Source organism: Urocampus carinirostris, chromosome 14 (genome assembly GCF_059441175.1).
Source record: "Urocampus carinirostris isolate Australia breed hairy pipefish chromosome 14, RoL_Ucar_1.0, whole genome shotgun sequence".
Lineage (NCBI taxonomy): Eukaryota > Metazoa > Chordata > Actinopteri > Syngnathiformes > Syngnathidae > Urocampus > Urocampus carinirostris.
In genome coordinates this window covers 22973940-22996090 of record NC_142362.1, presented here as the reverse complement: position 1 = coordinate 22996090, position 22151 = coordinate 22973940, and the positions used below count along the sequence as shown (strand labels likewise).

Sequence of the window (22151 nt, the reverse complement as noted above, 5' to 3'; positions counted from 1 at the left end):
GCCATTATACTTGTTTATCCATTAGTGTAGGAAATACAAATATACCTTACAATAGTGACTCTACTTAGTAGCCACTCACGTACCAATTACAAACGTTTAACTCATTCATTGCAATGTATTGTCCCTGAGTGCAAGACATAAATATATGTTCTTCTTGTTTCATTTCAAAAAAACTTTTAGAAAAGGTTTGGCGCTGCTCATCGGTAATTATCAAGTCCTTGCGAATGATTTCAGTATGTTAAATCACCATTAGATGGCAGGAGCGACTGAGCAGATCTTTGTCCACACATCTGAAAGCCTAACTTCCAAGTTTTGCTTCCTGTATCCTGCGAATGAGTGTATGTAGGCGGCCCCTTATAGCAAATAGGCTTAGTGAAGCAGTGTAGTGAGAGTCCCGAGATATGGACGAATAATAGTAGGCAGTTAACTCTTCAACAGAGCTTTTTCCTTTTCAAAAAAAGATGACAAAGTCCATTCCTCATCGTCTGGTCAGAAAGGGATGACATCCTGTAAAAGTCCACAGGAGCGCCGTTACCCAAGGGAACGCGATCGCCCGAGGGAACGCGATCGCCCGAGGGAACGCGATCGCCCGAGGGAACGCGATCGCCCGAGGGAACGCGATCGCTATGGTGACAGGGATCATGTGAAAGTTCTGCAAAGTTCATGCACCCTTCAGTTCAGTGCTTTTGCAATAAACTGTTATTTTACAAGCAAAGTGCCATTGTGTTTGTGAAAAGCATACTTTAGGTATTGCCGGTTTCTCAGATGCAAAAAAAGTACCAAAGTGAATGTCCTGCCTGAAATGCATCTTTTTACAAGAAGCCGTTTTTCTCAGAAATTTTCTTGGAAACAAGTGTTTAAGAAACTTAACAATGTTCAACTGTTGTTTACTAAACAATGGTAAAGCTAGAAACATACCTAAAAGATAAGGATAAAAGCTTAATTTCGATATATCCTATGTCTATATAGCTACACAACTAAATTATATATTGGCCTTTAAAATAATTCAAAAAATGGCTGGCACCAACTCTCCCGATTTGGAGAAAATGGCTGGCATTGAATGAGTTGGATTTTAGACAATACCGAGTTGAGCACACACTTTTAAGTCGAAAGGTAAATCTCCTAAATTTAAACATTTCTGCAAAAAGTCTAATCAGAGCACAGTCTAGAAATACCACAACCACCTTCTTTCCAAATGTCTCATGATGCAAACATCCCGCGGCATCACAGGATTAAAAAAAGAGGACATAGTCGGATTACTCTGGGTAAAAAGACAAAAACGTGTACGCCGTCTCTTCGTCCCCCGCTCGACTCTGTGATGTAACTCTTAAATTTGGCAGTGCAACTTCACTCCCCTCTTCCCTAGCACCAGCGTAATCTGCGCCGTCCGTGACCCTCTTCCTCCTTTCATCCCGATTCGACACAGGCGATGCACTAACAACCTGGTGGGAAGCGGTGAAAAGTCATTCCCATATGCCAGGAGAACCACACAAATTTACAACTATCTTGTGAGATGAGGCTGAGAGTGTGGCAAGAGAAATAGAACCATCTAATGTTAGAATATTGAAATATGTCACTGCAGATAGTCATAATTGTGAGTTTTCCAGTTATACCGTTATCATCCTCTTAAGTCATCACATGAATATCCTAATCAAGTGAATCATTTAGACCAGCGGTTAGGGAAACTTTTTTGACCCAAAGAGCCACAAAAGCAAAATATTTTTTTTTTTTTTTTTTTTTTTTTACCTGTTTGACGTTTGTCGATTTGAAATAATTTATGAAAAAATAATAATGTCAGAGTGTCCCATATTAACAAAAATACCACTTCAAATAAGATTCCTTCCCACAGTTACTTAAGATCGTTGAGGCTCATTTTTTTCCAAAAGAAAGGCTTCAAAACTATTTTATATGTGTGTGTGTGTGTGTGTGTGTTTAAGCACTGGATTCACCAGTTATTTAGCATAATTTACACAATACAAACTAATTACCGTATTTTCAGCACTATAAGGCGCACCGGGTTATAGGGCGCACCCCCAAAAAATAGTTTTTGGTCCTATATTTTCCATATTTAAGGCGCACCGGATTATAAGGCGCTACAATAGGGAATGTCGACAAAACAGTCAGATAGTTCAGTCAAACCCATTACCCCTTTAACATTCCGAAAGCTTGCAAAGAAGCAAATACGTGTCTCAGACATGTACGGAAACAGTATCTGTACGATGTCACTCAAATGCATCGTTCCAAATATAATTCGGAAGGTTAAAGTCTTGGGATTCAAGAAATGCCAACCATTCCTTAATTTCTATTTTCTTTTTCGCTCGCAACTTTACTGTGCATATAAACACTTGGAATTGAGTTTAATTTAAAAATAGACTCATCACAGAAACATCAAGATCGTTCTAAAACAAGTTACTGGGAAAATATAAAGCCGCATAGCTAACCTAAGTTCTCACATTCAATAATGATACAAACCATGGTCTTCTTACAACCGTGAGTGTAGTAAATCCAGAAGAGTAAAATATTTACAAATACAGAATAGTAAGAAATGTTTTCTCCATGCCGTAGTGCAACCCAACATGTGATTCACATTCATCTTTTTTGGCCAATTGGAGGCTTTGTTTTGCCCCTTTAGCCTATGCGAGCCTGTAAATGATAAAAAGGATCCGCCCGCTTTACCTCCGAATAACTTTAGTGATCGATTCAAATGATGATTGACATATTGGCTGGGAAATTAAATGCCGGCATATGTATCCCAGCATACACCGCGGACCACATCGCCTACGAGGAAAAATCTAGTCGGCGGGTGATTGCCTTAGTTGCGAAACCTAGCAACTAAATATTGATCCATATATAAGGCGCACTGTATTATAAGGCGCATGGTCAGCTTTTGAAAAAAATAAAGGCTTTTAGGTGCGCCTTATAGTGCGGAAAATACTATATTTAGCTTCTGATGAGGGTGCGCGCTAAGATTTGTGTGGCAGGCAAGATATAGCAATTGGTGGAGGGTGGAAGTATTGATTCTAAGACGATAGTATCGTTCCAATCCAAGTACCGTATTTTCCGCACTATAGGGCGCACCGGGTTATAGGGCGCACCCCCAAAAAATAGTTTTTGGTCCTATATCTTCCATAGATAAGGCGCACCGGATTATAAGGCGCTACAATGGGAACTTCGACAAAACAGTCAGATGATTCAGTCAAACGTATTACCCCCTTAACATTCCCAAAGCTTGCAAAGAAGCAAATATGTGTCGTAGACACGTGCGGATGCGGTGTCCGTATGATGTCACTCAAATGCGTCGTTTCAAATATCATTCGGAAGGTTGAAGTCTTGGGATTCAAGAAATGCCAAACATTTCTATTTTCTTTTTCGCTCACAACTTTACTGTGCATATGACAATATACACTTGGAATTGAGTTTAATTCACTCAACTCACAGCAACATCAAGATCGTTCTAAAACAAGATACCGGGAAAATATAAAGCCGCATAACTCACCTAAGTTCTCACGTTCAATAATGATACGCAATCATGGTCTTCTTACAACTGTTAGTGAAGTAAATCCAGGAGAGTAAATTATTTGCAAATACAGATTAATAAAACATGTTTCTTTATGGTGTACTTTAGCAAGCTTGCTACGCCATTGTTAAACTCGGCCAATTGCAGGGTTTGTTTTGGCCCTCTAGCCAATCCGAGGCTCTGAATAACTTCAGCCAATAGCGATCGATTTAACTGATGATTGACACATCTTTTTCGGCCAATTGCAGGGTTTGTTTTGGCCATCTCGCCAATCCGAGGCTCCGAATAACTTCAGCCAATAGTGATCGATTCAAATGATGATTGACACATTGGTTAGCCAATGAAACGCTGGTATATAAATCCCAGCATACACCGCGGACTACTCCACGTTCGGGGTAAAATCGAGTCGGCGGCTGTTGAGTAAGTTGCGAGACCTTGCGAATTTAATATTGAGCCATATATAAGGCGCACTGTGTTATAAGGCGCATGGTCAGCTTTTGAAAAAAATTAAGACTTTTAGGTGCGCCTTATAGTGCGGAAAATACGGTACTTGCTTAATATCGATAATGTCGAAATCTGGATCGGTCCGCTTTCACCGGAGAGCAGGATGCTTTTAGTTTGGGCACACGAGCTGCACAATTTCTATCTTTACATGCAATACGTGTCCATCTAATCGAGATCATGACCCTCTCGTGCAGGCTTCACAGTCGCCGCTCAGTCGAGGTATCACGCCACAGCTATTATTACCTCATGACAAAAGGGACAAGAGGAGACACATATAACACGTGTACTAGCACTAACACACCAGCACAGGGTATTGTTTCATGCTACCTTAAAGAACAGATTTACTTCCGAAACTTAAAATTTTATTGTCAATCAATGCCATAAAATAAGTAAAATCGAATGAATAAACATATGTTTTCAGAAGCTGTTTCTTGTTTGAAAAAAAAAAACTATTACAGTAAAATTCGGACTATAAGGAGCACCTGATTATAAGCCGCACCCAGTGCATTTTAAAGGGAGAAAACATTTTCTACATACATAAGCCGCACTTCATGATAAGCTGCATGTGCCTGTATTCAAACATGAGATATTTACAAAGAAAGACGGTAAACTTTTGCTAAACAAATAAGTGTCTATACCAGGGGTGTCAAACTCATTTTAACTCGGGGGCCTCACGATAGAAGGAGCATTCTCTCGGGTTTATTCGAGAGAAAGCAAAAAGGGAGAAAGAAATAAGAGAAAGAGAGAGAGAGAAAAGTAGAGAGGGTGGGACAAAGAAAGAGAGAAAGGGAGAAAGATATATAGAGAGAGAGCATAATAAACAAAAGAGATAAAAGGAGAAATAGTGAGAGAGGGGGAAAGAAAGAGAGCAAAAAAAACAAAATCCAAAGAGAAATAGAAAGAGAAAAAGAGAGTAGAGAAAAGAGAAGGAAAAAAAGTGAGAAGGGGAAAAGGGAGAGAAGGGGAGAAAGAGAGAAGGGGAAAGCAACAGAGAGAGAAAGAGATAAGAGAGAGAAAAGGAAAAAAGGAAGAGAGAGCAAAAGAAGGTAAAAAGACACAGAGAGAAAGAGACAGAGAGGAACAAAGAAAGAGAAAAAGAGAGACAGAGAGTGAATGAGAGAGATAGAGAGTGATAGAAAAGGGGAGGAAAGAGAGCGAGAGAAAGAAATACAAGTATAGCGTTTGTGAGTGGACATATTTCAACCCGAATCTCATTTTTCTCTTGCGCTTCTCTGAGCGTTATCTCACAGGCCGGATTCCATCCTGATCCGGCCCACGGGCCACAAGTTTGACACTGCTGGTCCATACGATGTCACCAATCACTGAAATAAGTCATGCTACATATCATTGGAAAGCTTTAACTCTTAGGATTCAAGATATATACTCGTCATAGAAACATCCCCATCAGTCTGGAACATGATACCTGAAAACGCCAAAGCTGAGGTAAGTCAACAGTACATCCCCTAGCCGTCTTCAATTTATCTGAATGTCCGGGAAAAAAGCCTTGTTACAGCAAGGACAATCCATAGAATCCATTTAAAATATTTACTTCAAAAAACATTATAATGCCGACAGATAAAAAGGGAAACCACCTTCATTGGAAGTTGCTTCTTGTAATCCGTTCGTTTTGCCAAATGATTCCCAAAATGGCAGTTATCCCTCCCGTTTCGATTGACACCTTTTCCATAATTAGGGTCCGTTTATGCTAGTTTCATTCATGCACAAAGCGCAAAGTTACATTAAACTTGCTTCTTCCTCAACACATTTACAACACCTGTCCAACTCCTACCTTTACTGCACTGGCGCCCCGAGCAGTCGATAGAAAAAAAATGCATAAATTGGCCGCATCGTTGCATAAGTCGCAGGGCTGAAACCTTGGGAAAAAACTTGCGGCTTATAGTCCAAATATTACGCTATAAAAGGTAGGGCGCTGCTCAGTGTTAAGTGTCAAGCCTCTGGGAATTATTTCAGTATGAAAAAAATCACAATTAGAGGGGAGGAGTGGCTTTTATCAGATTGTTGTCCACACATAGAGGAAGCCTTCCCTTATCTGTTAAATGAGTGTGTGTGTGTGTGTAGGTGGCAAGAAGGCGCACTGAAGCAGTGTGGTGAAAGTCACGAGATATAGACAAATGAAATAGAAATAGACAGTTACGTCTTTAACAGAGCGTATTCCTTAAAAAATAAATAAAAATGATTGCATCTAACGGTCATTGTCTAGTCAGAGAGGGATGGCGTTTTGTGCACGTCCGCAGGAACGCTGTTGCCCAAGGGAACGCAATTGCCACGGTGACCCAAATCGAGTGATCAAACATTGGGCGCTGAAAAGTACTTGCATAGTGTCAAATACAAATACACTAGGTACAAACTCATGCAAAACGAAGGAACCTCGAAAGACTCACAATTTGTCCCCCTAACACAAAATAAAATGAAGCAAAACCGCAACAATAGTTCATGTATCATTTTTTTCAATAAAATGTTATTTTGCAGGAAAAAGTGCCACTTGTGTTTATAGAAAGCATTGCTGTAGATATTGGAGATATCACAAATGCAAAAAAAAAAAGAAATACTAACGGGAAAGTTCTGCTTGAAATGCATCTTTTTGCAAAAAGCTGTTCTTATCGGAAGTTTTCTTAGAAATTTAGTAATGTTCAACTGTTTACTTAACTGTGGTAAAATCAAGAAACATAATTGTTTTTGAATAAAAGATGAGGGTTAAAGCTTTTGATATGTCCTATGCACATATAGCTGCAAAACAAAATGTTCTTTAGACCTTTAAAATTGAGTCAAAATGGCTAAAACTAGCTGTCACCGTCTGATCAAAAAATAAGTAAAAAAAAAGAAAACGCCTGACATTGAATGAGTTAAAAGCAATATTTAAATTTGTCAAGTCAAGTTTATTTTTGACGCCCTAAATCACAATGAGTCTCAAAAGGCCGAATAGATTATTGCAAACTAACAGACTATTATTACACCATCCCATAACACCGATTATGGCTAACCTGCATTGGCTCCCAGTTAGCCAAAGATGTGACTTCAAAGTTCTCTTAGTATTGTACAAAATCATACATGGACTTGCTCCCTCTTATCTTTCAGATCTGATCTGCCACTATGTCCCGGTCCGAAGCCTACGATCTGAGAGTGCTGGTCTTCTGATGATCCCGAGAGCAAAGAAGTCTTCGGCTGGTTCGAGAGCGTTCTCCATCCGGGCACCGGTGCTGTGGAATGCTCTTCCCCCTGAGATTCGATCTGCAACCTCAGTGGAAATGTTTAAATCTAAACTTAAAACTCACTTCTACTCCATTGCATACGAATAACCTACTCCTCTTGTCGGTTGAAAATAGTTTGTGTAATATAGTGTAACAATCTGTGAAGCCCTTTGAGACTCTTCGTGATTTAGGGCTATACAAATAAAAATGACTTGACTTGACTTGACTTGATTTAAAACCTACATGAGGGCAAGGAAAAACTCAAAAACGTCATGAGGAAAATTAAGAAACCTTGAGAAGGGATGACCAGGCTGCAATGGATGTTGCAAAAGCAAATAATAAACAGATATTGTCCACAAGAAAAATAGGTCATTCATAAGCTATAGAATAGAAGTGTGTTTTAAGCCTAGATTTAAACAAACAATCTCAGGCAGCAGAGCATGTTATTACAGCAATACAAAAGTCAGGTATAAACCTCTCAAAATAAAACAAAATATTTATAAAGACACAAACATACCAATAATGTATTCTCATGGACAAAAGATGAGGACGAGAGACCAAATACTACTATCAGAGCAACAATGGTATACGGCGACCAAAAATCAATGTTGAATGCAGGCTATTGATTTTGTACTGTGGGAAGATAACAATTGTTCTATCGATATTTGACCCGACTGCTATTTCAGGCTAATTAAATCTTTTCCCAATAGAGAGTCTATGCATAAGCCTTGGGAAGCCAAAATGAAGCTAGTATTTGACGTAATAGTAATATTTTACTTTGAGGGCAGTATCAGAAACAGCAGAGATCGGACACTGTGTTTTTTTCCCAACTTAAATGTCACTGTCATATATATTTTAAATGCTGGTCTTGATGTAATCTAGTTATAGGATATAATGTCTATGGTATATGTGTGAATATTTTAAGTTTAGTCTCCTATGGTCATCCTGCAAGGGGGATTACCTCACGTGCGGCCCCTTTTCAAGGTTTCTTCATTTTCCTCATGCTGAGGTTTTTGAGTTTTTCCTAGTCCTCATGTAGGTTTTAGATCAAGGGATGGTGTAAAAATAGTCTGTAGTCTGGTCTCTGGTCTGTGCAGCCCTTTGAGACTCCTTGTGATTATAGGCTTTACAAATAAACATGATGTCGGAACCAGAAGAGATGGTCGACCCAAACGTGTAACGTTATTGCAGAAGCTGAGAAGTCAGGTATGGGAAAGCAAGCGCCAGCAATACGATCGCTGAGCAGGAGGAGCAGGGGTCTCACGGGATTGGAGCATGTTCGGAAGGCGGGAACGAGTTGAGTAGCCGGGACGACGATCGTAACGCGGTCGATGGGCAGAAACAAGTCGGGTAGCCGAGGCAGGAGATCGGCGCGTGGTCGAAGGAAAGAAAAAGTCAGGGAGCCGGAGATGATCAGGAAGCCAGGTGCAGACGAGCAAGTTACAGGTAAGGACGGGACAGACGGGAGCCATAGTCAAATAGTGCTTGCCTTACATGTGCGGAGGTTCGCTGACGGACTGACAAGGAGTGAATGGAAGCGTTGAGTTTAAAAAGGCCCTGTGATTGGCTGGCAACCAGTTCAGGGTGTCCCATGCCCACTGACCAAAGATAGCTGGAATGGGCTCCAGCACCCCCGTGACCCTACTGAGGATAAGCGGTACAGATAATGGATGGATGGATGGAGTTTAAATAGTAGGGGAAGCAATCAGGCAACGAGCAGCAGCTGGCGCAAAACGAGCGGGCACAGGTGAAGGCAATGGGTAATCGTGACACATGACTTGAACTGACAAAAAACTATTCCGAAGAAACACTGATTTTAACAATCGCCAAAAATAAAATCTTGATATAAATATAAATCGATTTTTTGTACCACCCCTATTAATTAGGCATATCATTGTATGGCTAAAAATCCAAGTCTTTCAATCTTTGAGTATAAGGAGAAAGTTTTACAGTGTTAACCATCTACTAAACATTTCAACTTAAACCAGCGGATAATGTAAAGCAGTTTATTGATGATTAAAATGCAAGCCATGTTTTTTTTTTCTTAGGGTTGTTTTGACCACATACTATTCACTAATACACCAAGAGAGGAACTATGTTAATCAAGCCGCATTGCACTGTTGGAACTTCCACGGGCTCTCGTTAAAGACGCGTCTGCTGGAAATATTGCCGCGCAAATGGTTAGCGTTGCCGGGCCAGACATATATCAACCCTCTACAGCCCTCCGCTCAGTCAATACCCGCATAATTGAACTTATGATTTATTGGCCCTCAACCCTTCCGAGCCGCCCGGATACGAATATTCTAGCCTGGTGACAGATGAGGTGACAGGATGCGTTCAATGACCCTCCCGCTCTGTCTAGTGCCAAGCTGTTCCAAGCTATGCTGCCGGCACGCAAAAATAATTAGAAAAGTACAAATAGATTGGTACCGCTTTATACGAGCACCTCTAAACACAAGAATTTTGGAACACAAGTTTTATTTGCAACTAAATTCCTGATTACTTTACAAAGGCAATTCCAGTTACCGAGCAGTCCCAGAGGCTACCACTAGAGACCGATAGAGTCAGCTCAATGCCCGTGACCGTTCACCGCCAGGATTACTACTACCAGCAGAAAAATGCAAAAATTGTGATGCAAAATTATTTTGTATATACGCTTATTAGTAGTTATAGCAAATTTAACTTTAATTGTTCAGTAACTGCTTACGTATGATCAATAGTTTTTCAATCTCATACCTGTCAACCTTTGCCGATTTATCCCTCTATTAAGTGATAACAAACCAAAAACAACAGCAAGAAAGACAAGGTAGAATATTACAACACTATTATCTTAACTACAATGACAATATTCTCACCTACCAGTAACCGAGACGATGGTCAAGACGAGACCTGTCTTTATTTATTTTAAAAACAAAAGAAAACCGTATGTAATTTGTTATACGACATACACAATTTGAAATTACTATAAAAGGTAGAAACATAAAAAAACACACACATAAAAAAGGAGCAATAATGCAATAATGTATGATCTCAGATCAGATACTTTGAGCTCCACACAGAAAATGATATTATTATTATAGTATACATGTAATGCTGACTCGGCACTTTTGGTTTTGTCTACTCAGCATTTTTTCCCTGAAAGACATTCCACTCTCCTAGGCGACTCTTATGTGCCGATGACCCTGCCAAAAAGGAAAATGCCACCCAAAAATGGTTTCCACGTCTCAATGCGGGTGATGCTCTAATGGCGTACCATTCTTATGCTTATGTTATATTACTATTTGAATGTGTTTTTAGTGATCAGGGAGATGTGTTTAAGAGCTATTTCATAGCTTTTGGGAGGACGGGGACGCACTAATTGATTTTTAATAATTTTATATCGGGAAGATATGCTATTGACACAAGCAATTGAAGCTAGGAGCATTATCCTGGAAAGAATAAAGCTCCTATTTATAAGTACCACTGTATTTGAGCCTGGTGACAAATGAGGTGAGAGGATGAGTTCAATGACACTCCGCTCTTTGTAGTGTCACACAGTTATGCGCTATTCAGCTGGCGCGCAAAAAAACAATACAATATAATTGCAAGGCTTGTTTCCTCGCAACACCTGAGACACTTTTAAGGTGAGGTTCAAAGGTCAGAGCTCACATGTTGAGAGGAATAAGTGGCACAGTCGGAAGCCATGTAAGCAGCTGCAGCCTTAATGAGCAACAACAAACTGAAGTGCCCCACTAGTTTGCTTTATGATTTTCTTTGTTGCTCTTTACTTCAAATGCTATTTCTCAGAGGAAATAATAGAGAAATACATTTTCAATTCATTCCAGAGTCAAACGGTGGCCATCATAAAACTTATTACTACACAGAAAACGTTGCCGATTCATGTCTATTACAACGTAATGTTTACCATTTTCAACGAATCAGACCATGCATCAATTTCATATCTTATAAATGAAAAAAGTTAAAAAATGTAATTTATTAGAGTGAAAATAGCTCCAATTACAGAGTACAGGTTTTTTCAACTGGTCTGATAAGCTGCGACCCAAACAAGAAACCATTCCCACTTCTCAAATATACCCAATTAAAATATTGTGCAATTTAAAGCAGAGATAATATGACATCCATCAATTTTCTGCACCGCTTACCATTACTAGGGTGGCCGGGGTGCTGGAACACATTCTTGCCATCTTAGGTTAGGGGACACCCTGAACTGGTCAATAATATAATATGTTCACCTTATTTTTCAACAAACAAAATGAACAGCAAAACCAAAACAACATCAAATACCGCATATACTCTCATATAAGCCTACATCTTACTGTATATAAGCAACTCCCTAAAACTACTTTAAAATAACAACGTAATAAAATAAATTTAAAATACTAATAAGGTGTGTATATAAATATTGATAATTATTTAATTGCTTAATAAACATTGATTTCCTGGTAAAAACCTTAAAACAGAATATTTTAAAAATCATTTAACGCTTTGATGGCAGACACTATTTTGTCTTTCGCAGTCGTGTCCTTCGATATGATTGTTGTTGTCACTGTTTTCACCCTTTTCTGTCTTGTATCACTGATTTTCTTGGGACACCTTTTTATGGGCAGGAAAAGGAAATGAAACCAACAAAATAACCAGAAAATGAATGTGCCGATTGACTGAAGAGGTAGGAGAGAATAGGGCATTATTGCCAGGAGTGTAATTCACCCTCTGTTGTTTTCTCCTTGGCATTATTTTGCCAAGGCAAAGGCCTGCAACCCACTGAAAACCGGTTTCGCGACCCACATTTGAGTCCTGACCTAACAGTTGAGAAACACTGGTATAGATGACTAGTGAAAAGACAGTAGAAATTACCTCATTATAATACCATTTGTCGTCATGGTATCAGAAACAATTGTGAAATTCAATGTGCATCTTACATGTTACATTGACAATTAATCTATCACTTACGATGCTTGGAAGACAATTGAATGCTTCTATTCTACTCTATTATATTCTCAAATGTTGGGTCAGGATCCAAAAGTTAGTCGCAGAAGAAGCATTCTACTCTATTCCAAGCATTGTAAGTGATAGATGCATTGTCATTCTAACATGTGAAATGCACAACAAAATCAACATTTGTCTCTGGCACCATCACTAGAGATAGTGTGATAATGAGATAAGAGCCAATCAATGCCTTTTAATATGATATCACTAGTCCCGTGAGAGTTTGGCGATCTGGATTTGAATCCAATTAAAACCAAAAACACACGCAGACTTTGAGTTATTTTTAGGTAAATAAATAATCTGCTTCAAACTGTTCTCTGATATTGTTTGGACGGCTAGATAAAATATGGAGGTAGGCCGACTTTGTGGACCACTACTCAACAGGAAATGTTGCGGCTTAATATCTTTTACATAGACAAGAAATCTATCTATCTATCTACCTTGGTCATATCCCTCAAGAGGGGTGACTGACAGCAAGAAAAACACATACAATGACAAAGAAAATAAAAGGGAAAAAAAAAAAGCATCTAAGTTGGTCATGCTTTCGTCCCTCCAGATGAAACGGGACACCAGAAAGCGGCCATGTTACTCGGGTCAGGGTGACACACACACTCTTCTGTTCAACAGCAGGGCCCGACAATTGCGGCCTTCCTCTTGGTCTCCTTCCATTTACTTCTGCTCTGTAGATCCTTTTCAACATTCGCTCCTCATCCATCCTCTCCATGTGTCCAAACCAACCGAGTACTCTCTTATCAACACGCTTGCTCAGTTCCATGACTACTCCAGTTCTGTCTCTCACAATTTCATTTCTCAATCTATCCAATCTTGTCACTCCTAACATACTCCTCAAACACTTCATCTCAAAAACATTCAATTTTCTTCTTAAATCTGCATTCAGGCTCCAAGTCTCTGCACCATACAACACAGTCGGCACAATCACACTCTCCCCTCTTAACATCCATACTCATACTCTTGTTACTCATCACTCTCCTCAAAGCACCCAAAGCCTTGCTTCCTTGATTCACTCTGTGCAATACCTCGCACTCCATTCCACCAACTGCAGCCACATCACAAGCCAAGTACCTAAAGCGTTCAACTTCTTCCAGCACCTGTCCAACCTTATTTCTAACTTCATGCCCACTCAATCACGTGAACACTTCATCACCTTACTTTTCCCGACATTGACACATAACTTACATAACGCCTATCACATACTCTTCCAAACTCCGTTACCAACCTTCTAAACGTTTCCTCAGAATCAACCACAAGCGCTGTGTCATCTGCAAACAACAACTGACTTACCTGCCACACTGTTCCACTGTTGTCCATCATCTCTACACCTCTACTAAATACTCTTGCATTCACTTCTCTCACCACGCCATCCATGTACATATTAAACAGCCATGGTGACATCACACACCCCTGTCTCACACCAGTCAACACAGGGAACCACTCACTTGTCTCACTCCCTACTCTTACACATGCTCTGCTGTTCATATAAAAACTCTTCAATGCTTCCAACAACTTTCCACCCACTCCATACATTACCATCCCTTGCCACAACGCCTCTCTATCAACTCTGTCATACGCCTTTTCCAAGTCCATGAAAGCCAAATAAACATCCTTACCTTTTGCAATTTTTTTCTCACACACCTGTCGTACTGCAAACACCTGATCCACACATCCTCTTCCTTTCCTGAAACCACTCTGCTCCTCCATCACCACCTCATTCGTTCTTTCTCTCACTGTCTTAATCAAGACTCTTCCATACAGCTTACCCGGCACAGACAACAAACTGATACCTCTCAAATTGCTACATTCATACTTATCACCTTTAACCTTGTACAATGGCACCACACATGCACTACACCAATCAACAGGAACCACACTACTTAAAAAGCATACATTCAACAAGCATACTTACCAGTCAATCATAGCTGTGCCACCTTTTTTCAGGCATTCATCAGTACAACCATTCAACCCAGGCGCCTTCCCCCCTTTTATTTCTTTCACTGCCTCTTGCACCTCCCATGTTTCCACAGGCTTCACATTTAAATCACCCAACACGGGCATTCTCTCCATACCATCGATCGCCTCGACTCTCACTTCTCTCCCATCCTCCACATTTAGCAACTCCTCAAAATACTCTGCCCATCTCGTCCTGACTGCACTACCACTAACCAGCAATCTACCATCCTTATCTTTCACTTTCCCTTCCTTTCCAGACTCACTGTTTCTTACTCTTTTCACTTCTTTCCAGAACACTTTTCTCCTTTGCTCAAAGTTCACTCCTATCTTTCGACACCATTTATCATTTGCTTTCCTTTTTGCTGCTTCCACTGCCACTTTTACCAACCTTTTCTTCACTTTATAGCTTTCATACGCATCGCTACTCTTATCTTGCAGCCACTCCTCAAAGGCACGTCTCTTCTCTGTCACAGCCTCTGATACTTCATCATTCCACCATTCACTTCCTTTCCCAATACCTCGACCAACTTTTCTCATTCCACACACTCCTCAACACTGCCTCTTTAAACCACTTCCATTCAATTTCCACCCTCCATTTCTCTTCTAATAATCCGTTCATACTCTTCCCTTATCCTCTCTTTAAACTCTCTTTCCTTTTCTGCCTTATTCAACTCTGACATTTTCACCTCTTACCTCACACTCTTCTTTATAACTAGCCCTCCACAAATCATCTATTCTCAGTTTTCCTTCCACATAAAAATGATCAGACATACCACTCATTTCACCTCTGTAAACATGCACATCCAACAATCTACTTAACATCCCTTTCCTAACCACTACATAATCCATCCGTGCTCTGTCCACCATCTTGCCACTGTCCACTCTGACAAAGGTAAACTTATTCACGTCCCTCTTTTTAAACAATGTATTTTTAATCGCCAACTCATTTTCCACACATAACTCAATCAATTTCTTCCCACTCTCATTTCTTCCAGGTACTCCATATCTACCAATCATATTTTCAACCGTTTCATCACCCACTCTAGCATTCAGGTCACCTAGTATTACCATTTTCCACCCTTCTTTCGCACTTGCCACACATTCGGACAAGTCCTTCCAGAACTCCTCTCTCTCCTCAGCGCTTCTTTCTGAACCAGGTCTATATGCACTTATAAACATCCATACTTCTACACCCCACTTCAACCTCACCCACATCAATCTGGAAGATATCTCTTTCCACTCCACCAGTTTTTCATTTGCTTTCGAACTCAAAAGCACAGCTACTCCTTCTCTAGCATGTCCACCCGTAACTCCAGACCTTCTACCTTACATACCTCCAAGCTGTAATCCACCCTTTTCTTTCATCTTTGTTTCACTCAAGGCTAACACGTCAACCTTCCTTTTAGTCATCATCCTTCCGATCTCCTCTTTCTTCCACTCAGTCGCTTTACTTCCACATCCTCTCACATTTCGTGACCCTATAACTAGGGTTTGCGAGACCTTTCGGTCTTCCGCCCCCCTTTCTTTGCCTTGCTGTCTTTTAGGGAGTAGAGATTGAGAGGAGAGCATACCCAATCCCCTCGCTCCCTCCACTTTTGTTGCCTCTTACGACACACAGCGGACCACGGTGGGAGAATTATTTTACCTCTCATGAGGAGAAGGCCCCTCACCACAGGGCAAAACAAAGACAAGAAATACACTAGTAAAAACATTTCCCATTTTTGTAAAATCAAGCCAAGAACCCAATACGGATAAAAAAATGTATGATTTGTAATGTAAAAAGGGGCACCCATTAGCAAGGACAAACCATATAGTATGCAGATATATGCACCAGTTCTGTCCCCACCCCAGCCCCACACCAAAACCAATAAACAAAGAATCAAACAATGTTTTAATGCATACGAAGTTTCGATTCGGGTTTTTTTGCTTATCGATTAAACTAAAACACCAATGAGATGCTGATTAGTTTGTATTGAGTAACGAGTGAAGGAGATTTCATGAATAGTTTGTTCCTTATTCAGATTCACTGTTATGTGTTTTTTGACTGCATCATTGTCGTTTAGGCCAATCATGATGCTGTTCTCTGATATCCCACGCCCTTTTGGGCTAATCTGTTTTTTGAAACCTTAAATATTTCATAAAAAGACGAAGCTCAGAGGAGAGCTTTAGAAAGGGATGGATTTTTCTTATCTGAGAGCCCTTCTCCCTGTCCTCCTTGCAAGTTCAAAATCATTGATGTCTCCTTTCCTCTTTTAGTGTCTACTTAAGTTTGAACTTAAAAGGTGCTAATGTAAAAATCGCATCCACTTACAAGGAGTGAGGTTTTTTCATTGACAAAATCATCAAAATAGATCTTTCTAAAATGATTGTTACATTGATTTCTATATAAAATCTCAAAAGTGCAAAATATTTTAAAAAACTGAAAACAATAGAAAAGAAATTAAAGAAGGATGCGAAAATATCAGAAAATATCCAACTGGTCAGGGTTGGGTAGGGTTACTTTAACTCGATTACTTTCAATTACTTTTGGATTACTCCAATACCAAATATGCTAATAAAAGACAAAAGAAACTAAATATGAATAAAATTACTAAATTTTGTGCAGGCTTGGGGAGTAACGGAATACATGGAACGGCAAAAGTGATGTTGTCAAGCTGTTTGGATTTATTTTCGTTTTGTTTCTGTCGCATTTTATGTTAGTTTTGCCAGAGATCAAAGAGATCAAAGCCAGGAGAGAAAGCTCACCACGTGTTGTGAGTCATAACTTTATTCATATTTAGTTTATTTTGTCTTTTATTAGCATATTTGGTGTTGGAGTAATCCAAAAGAAATTGAAAGTAATCAAGTTAAAGTAACCCTACCCAACCCTGCAACTGGTGCAGGTGCTTTGAATGATGTGGCCCCTGAGTGGATCATTTTGTATGCAAGTTGTGGGCTTCCTCTTAGCAACTTCTAAAGTGGGCCATCCAAGTTTTTTTCTATTCCGCACATTGGGCTCGCAATGTTGCATTTGGGGCTTTGCAGCCGTGTTCACTATTCCAGCAGCCACTGGCAAGCACAAGAGGAGACGAACATTTGGGTTTGTTTTTAGCATGCAGCTAATAAAGCTAAATCACACATGTATTGAAGTTGAGGAAGTTGGAGTCAATGTATGTGACAGAACCGTGCAAAATGGCCTCAAGGAAATGGGATTTCCATAAATGAAAGCTAAAAAGAAATCATCGTTGACACTTAAACACAAAAGGACAAGCCTGCAAAGGGGTAATCACGGACTGTGGATGACTGGATGAAGGTTTTCTTCAGTGATGAGTCACAAATCTGGATTGGACAAGGTGATGATGCTGGAACTTTTGTTCGGTGCCGTTCCGGTAAGATCTACAAATAGGACTGCCTAAAGAAAACATCAACATTTCCACAATCCTTATTGATTTTGGGCTGCATGTCAGGCAAAGGCACTTGGGAGATGTCTGTGGTCAAATCTGCAATAAATGCATACATTGACTTTGACATTTTGGATAGCCTTCTTATTCCTTCAATTGAAAAAATGTTTGGGGGTGATGAAATCATTTTCCAAGATACCACAGAGCAAAAATTGTGAGAGAATTCCTTGGAGAAAGACGCATCAGGTCAATGCCATGGCCTGCAAATAGCCCAGATCTCAACCTAATTGAAAACCCGAGTTGGAAATTGAAAAAGATTGTCCACAGCAAGGGTCTGACCTGCAAAGATAATCTGGCAACTGCAATCAAAGAGAGTTGATGAAGAATACTGTCACTCATCAAGTCCATCCCTCACAGACTGCAAACTCTCATAAAACCCAAAGGTGCCGCAACTAAATACTAGTGATACGTTTTGATTGTTATTTGTTTGTCTGTTTTTCATGATTCCATATTTATCTCCATGTACTTGGTCTAAAAAGTTGCACTTTTGAAAAACATGATTGTTTTTTCATGCTTTTTATCTGAGTTTGTTCTACAGAGTAAAATGTCGGAGTGCGTACTTGTCCAAGACAGGTGATTCCATACTTTTTGCTAGGGGTTGTGTTTGCTGCATAATGTCAAACATACTGTGGCGCCATCTCAAGCACAGCATACGAGAATTTCTCCCCAATGATATTCTAGTATTCTCACTACCTATAGACTCCCATCCAAGCCATATCTACAACTGTAAAATCCTGAAATCAGGGGGCAGTTTCTAAGCTTATATTTGGTTGTGTCATCAATGGCGGGCAAATTGTGGAAAGGGGGCGCCGCTTACACAAGACCAACGAAATACATGGGCCAAGTGTGAGCACAAAAGTGTTGAATTTTTGGATTTGGATTTGTAAAACTATTTTTGCAATGAACCATGCCTGGAAAATCAAAAAAAGTCTTGGACATTACACAAAAATGGTAAAGGATGTGTTTGAAGACAAAAGACAAAATAGATATGGAGTGTCACAACTTTGTTAGTTTACAAGCTCTCGAGATTGCACAAATTTGAAGAGTTCACCACTTCCACAGGTTGAAGTACAAATTTACTTCTATTTATTTTATTACATGGCTATTTTTAAGCTTAATATACATATATGGTAATTCGTAACTAGTGGCCACCCAAAACAGTGAAGCAGAGCTCTGTGGATTGTTATCGGGTCGCCGTTGGGAGAGAAGGCATTAGTGGCGCCACAGGTTACCCAGTCTACTGCGGCTTCTACATAACAATTCTCACAAGCTACCCCGGCCGAGCCTGTAGCTCACTAACACCAGATCCATTACCCATAAAACCGCTTTGTTCAGGATTGTTGTAATCATCAGGGAGAACTGGCCCATTTTGAGGATGCTCTATGCTAGCGTGTAGCTAGCCAGCCTGACTCTAAATTGCTCTCTAACACTAAAAAGAGGAGCCCTGGAATTTCGTCATATTTTGAAAATTAAGACCATTCATTCAACTGCAATTTGTTGTTCTGTGATTTTATTTGTAGATTTTTAGTTGTTATTTTATTACAGACGTCTACTCTGAGGTGGTAAGGACGTCATCTTGAGGTAAGTTTGACCTTTTGGGGCTTTTATGAAGGGGCGTTGCTACTTTGTGGATATTCACATTTTACTGGAGGGGGGGGGGGGGTTCTGGGCAAGATAACTGAGGGATTACTGTGCACCATGCCTGGCGAAAAAAAAGGAAAACCTCTTGGACATTACTCAAAAATGGAGAAGGAATTCTTCAAGCGGTCTGAAGACAAATGGATATGGAGTGTCTCGGATAAGTGTTTGATTGCAAGCTCTCCAGATTGCACAATACAAGTTATATAAATGTTTCACCATTGCACAGGTTGGTGTACTTGTGATCTTCTATTCATTATATTATGCGGCTATTTTTAAACAGTTTTAGTGGGTGGTTTCAATGAGAGTACTGTATACACGGTCACTTGTATAAGTAGATTTACTTACTTTCTGAATAGCACACACAGTTGGGTGTCTGTAGTCTGAGCATGACACAATTACTTTAGAAATGAAGGACCTAGTATTTCAGTAACGTGGCCCACACTACTCCTGCTGTTAAGAAAGGAAAGTCCAATTGTTTTTGGCATGCTGGTCCAGATGAATCCTCTAAATGTGCATCAAACAAGCTTTGATGTGCTGTTGCATGCTCGCGTGTGTGTGATATAGTGCAATTTCCAGTGGCGTGTGCTGCTTAGTCGCTTACATATCTGCTGATGATGTTCCGGAGCTGGCTGAAATCCATCCTCCACCCGAAAGCGACTGAATAAAAACAGTCTCCGGACGCTACCTGCCTCGAATCGCAACATTCAGGTCCATCATCGACATCTTCATCTTCTTCATCGTGCCTCTGATCTTCCTCAGTAGCCTGTTGGGATTTTCATGGCATCAACCTCCCTCCGCTTGCCTTCTTCTGCCGCGGTGATCTCCCACGCTGCCGGGCTACATTTCGGGGAGAAATATGGCACCTGGCGCCGCAAAGCGCTTGACGAAACCATTCGTTGTGTCCACTCTGTGTCCACAAAAGCTAGTTTTGTAGTTTGGGGTGTGTGGAGGCGCCGGTTCTGCAGCCGTGGCCCTTTTGATGGAGTCCACACTCGCCAACATAACACACAAGACCGTCAGTCTTCAGACGAGTACCACGCGCATGCGTACTGGGGTTCGCCTGTTGTAAGCGCGCGCACGTGAACGCGCGCGTGAGTGTAGCCAACATTTGCCAAATAAAATAAAAAAGGAGAACGTCATTTCATATTAGTCGCAGTCTACATTTTCAAGTTCAGAAATACCTTAAAAATAATAAATACATATTTTTAAAAGATAATTGCATTTACAACAGAGGGCGACAGGTTCAAAGTGTCTGGCTGGTTAAAATATTTTTTTCCCATTTAAAGTAATTTAGGATCATTCAGCAGAAACACTATTACTACGTCATATTTTACTTATTCATTTTTAATAGTGTACGCGGCAGGGGCGTTACCAGAGGGGGCAGGGCTGGCCAGTGTCTACTCACAGATTCGTTCTGTCCGCCCAAAGAAAAGTAGATGTGTTGGGAAAATGAAACAAAAAAGAAAGAAAAGGGGGGGGGGGGGGGGGGAAGGTAAGAAGCTCATTTTAAAAAAAAAAATGGTAAATGGTCTGCATTTATATAGTGCTTTTCAAGTCAATGAAGACCTCCCAAAGCGCTTTACAATGTGCTTCACACTTACCCATTCACGCACACTCATACACAAACTCACACACCAATAGCGGTCATGCAGCCATGCAAGGCGCCGACCTGCTTATTGGGGGCATTAGGGATTCAGTGTCTTGCCCAAGGACACTTTGACATATAAGGAAGAAAAAAGGAAAAAAGTTGAAAAAAAAACACCAGGAAAAAAGAAACAGGAGGAGAAAAAGGAAATAAAAAAGAAGAAAAAAACAGGAAAAAAGACAAAACAGACCCCCAAAATCTAATATTATGCACAAAATGAGTTAATGATTCTGTAGGAAATCTATTTTTCTACTAAATTATAATAGCATTTCTTTTTTCACTCTCCAGTGAACTTTTAACTCTTTAAACTTCGAACCCTTTTCTACAAAGCAACTTTAAAGTCAAGAAACTGAGATCCCTGCGTAAAACAACAAAATGTCAATTTAAAAAAAAGTATTGACTTTTCAGTGCAGCAACGACTAAACTACAAAATACAAAAAAACAAAACGTTTTTTTTAAAAAGCTAATCATAAAACACATTGCTGAAAAACACTTTAAACCTGAAAAAATATTTACAAATTAAAACAAACAAACACAAATATACCAAACAACTTTAACCTTTTATATACACAACAAATGTAACGTCAACAATGCAGAATCAATGGAAACAATCATATTGACCAATCAAAAGAGGAGAAAGAGCATCCGGAATGGAGCCGGCTGTCTTTTATTTTAAATAATGAAATCTGATGTGAGCTGCTGCGAGATGTGCTGTTATGTTTAATGTGCGTTAGTGTTTAGGAGTCATAATAGTTTAACACGGTGTTTACTATGGTCTGTATTTTTACATATTGGCTGGTATGTGACTCTTTTAGGTTACCATAAATCCCATAATTCATTTTATAGGTAAATGCATCATTTTGATACAGAACTCGAGAAAGTGTTGTTCTGACTATGATTTCTTTTGTGTATATTTCTGAACTCAATTTGTTTTATTAAAAATATGTTTAGTACATACTGAGGATAGGCGGTGCAGATAATGGATGGATGGATGTTTAGTACAATGCACTACAGTTTTACACTACTTCCAAATAAATATACAACATAAACTGTTGAAAAGCATAATATTTTTGTAGTGTCCTAAATAATTACATTGTTTTTGGCAATTGAAACATGCATTTATTGCCACAGTTGCCCATTGCCCTCACTTGGGCCCGCCCGTTTCGCGCCAGCTGCTGCTCGTTGCCCGATTGGCTTCCCTCCTATTTAAACTCTCATTCACTCCTGGTCAGTCCGTCAAT

General features: G+C 39.9%; 1 protein-coding gene across 2 annotated transcripts in view; it reads right to left on the bottom strand.

Moving 5' to 3' along the window:
• LOC148352992 (phospholipid-transporting ATPase IH-like) overlaps positions 1-20275 on the bottom strand; it is a 79730-nt gene extending 59455 nt beyond the window's left edge. For both annotated transcript variants that reach the window (XM_088352188.1, XM_088352189.1), the window contains exon 1: positions 19867-20275. In XM_088352188.1, coding sequence (XP_088208314.1) covers positions 19867-19905 — 39 coding nt within the window. In that variant the 5' untranslated portion in view covers positions 19906-20275. The remainder of the gene's footprint in view (positions 1-19866) is intronic.
• Positions 20276-22151: the final 1876 nt, after the last annotated feature.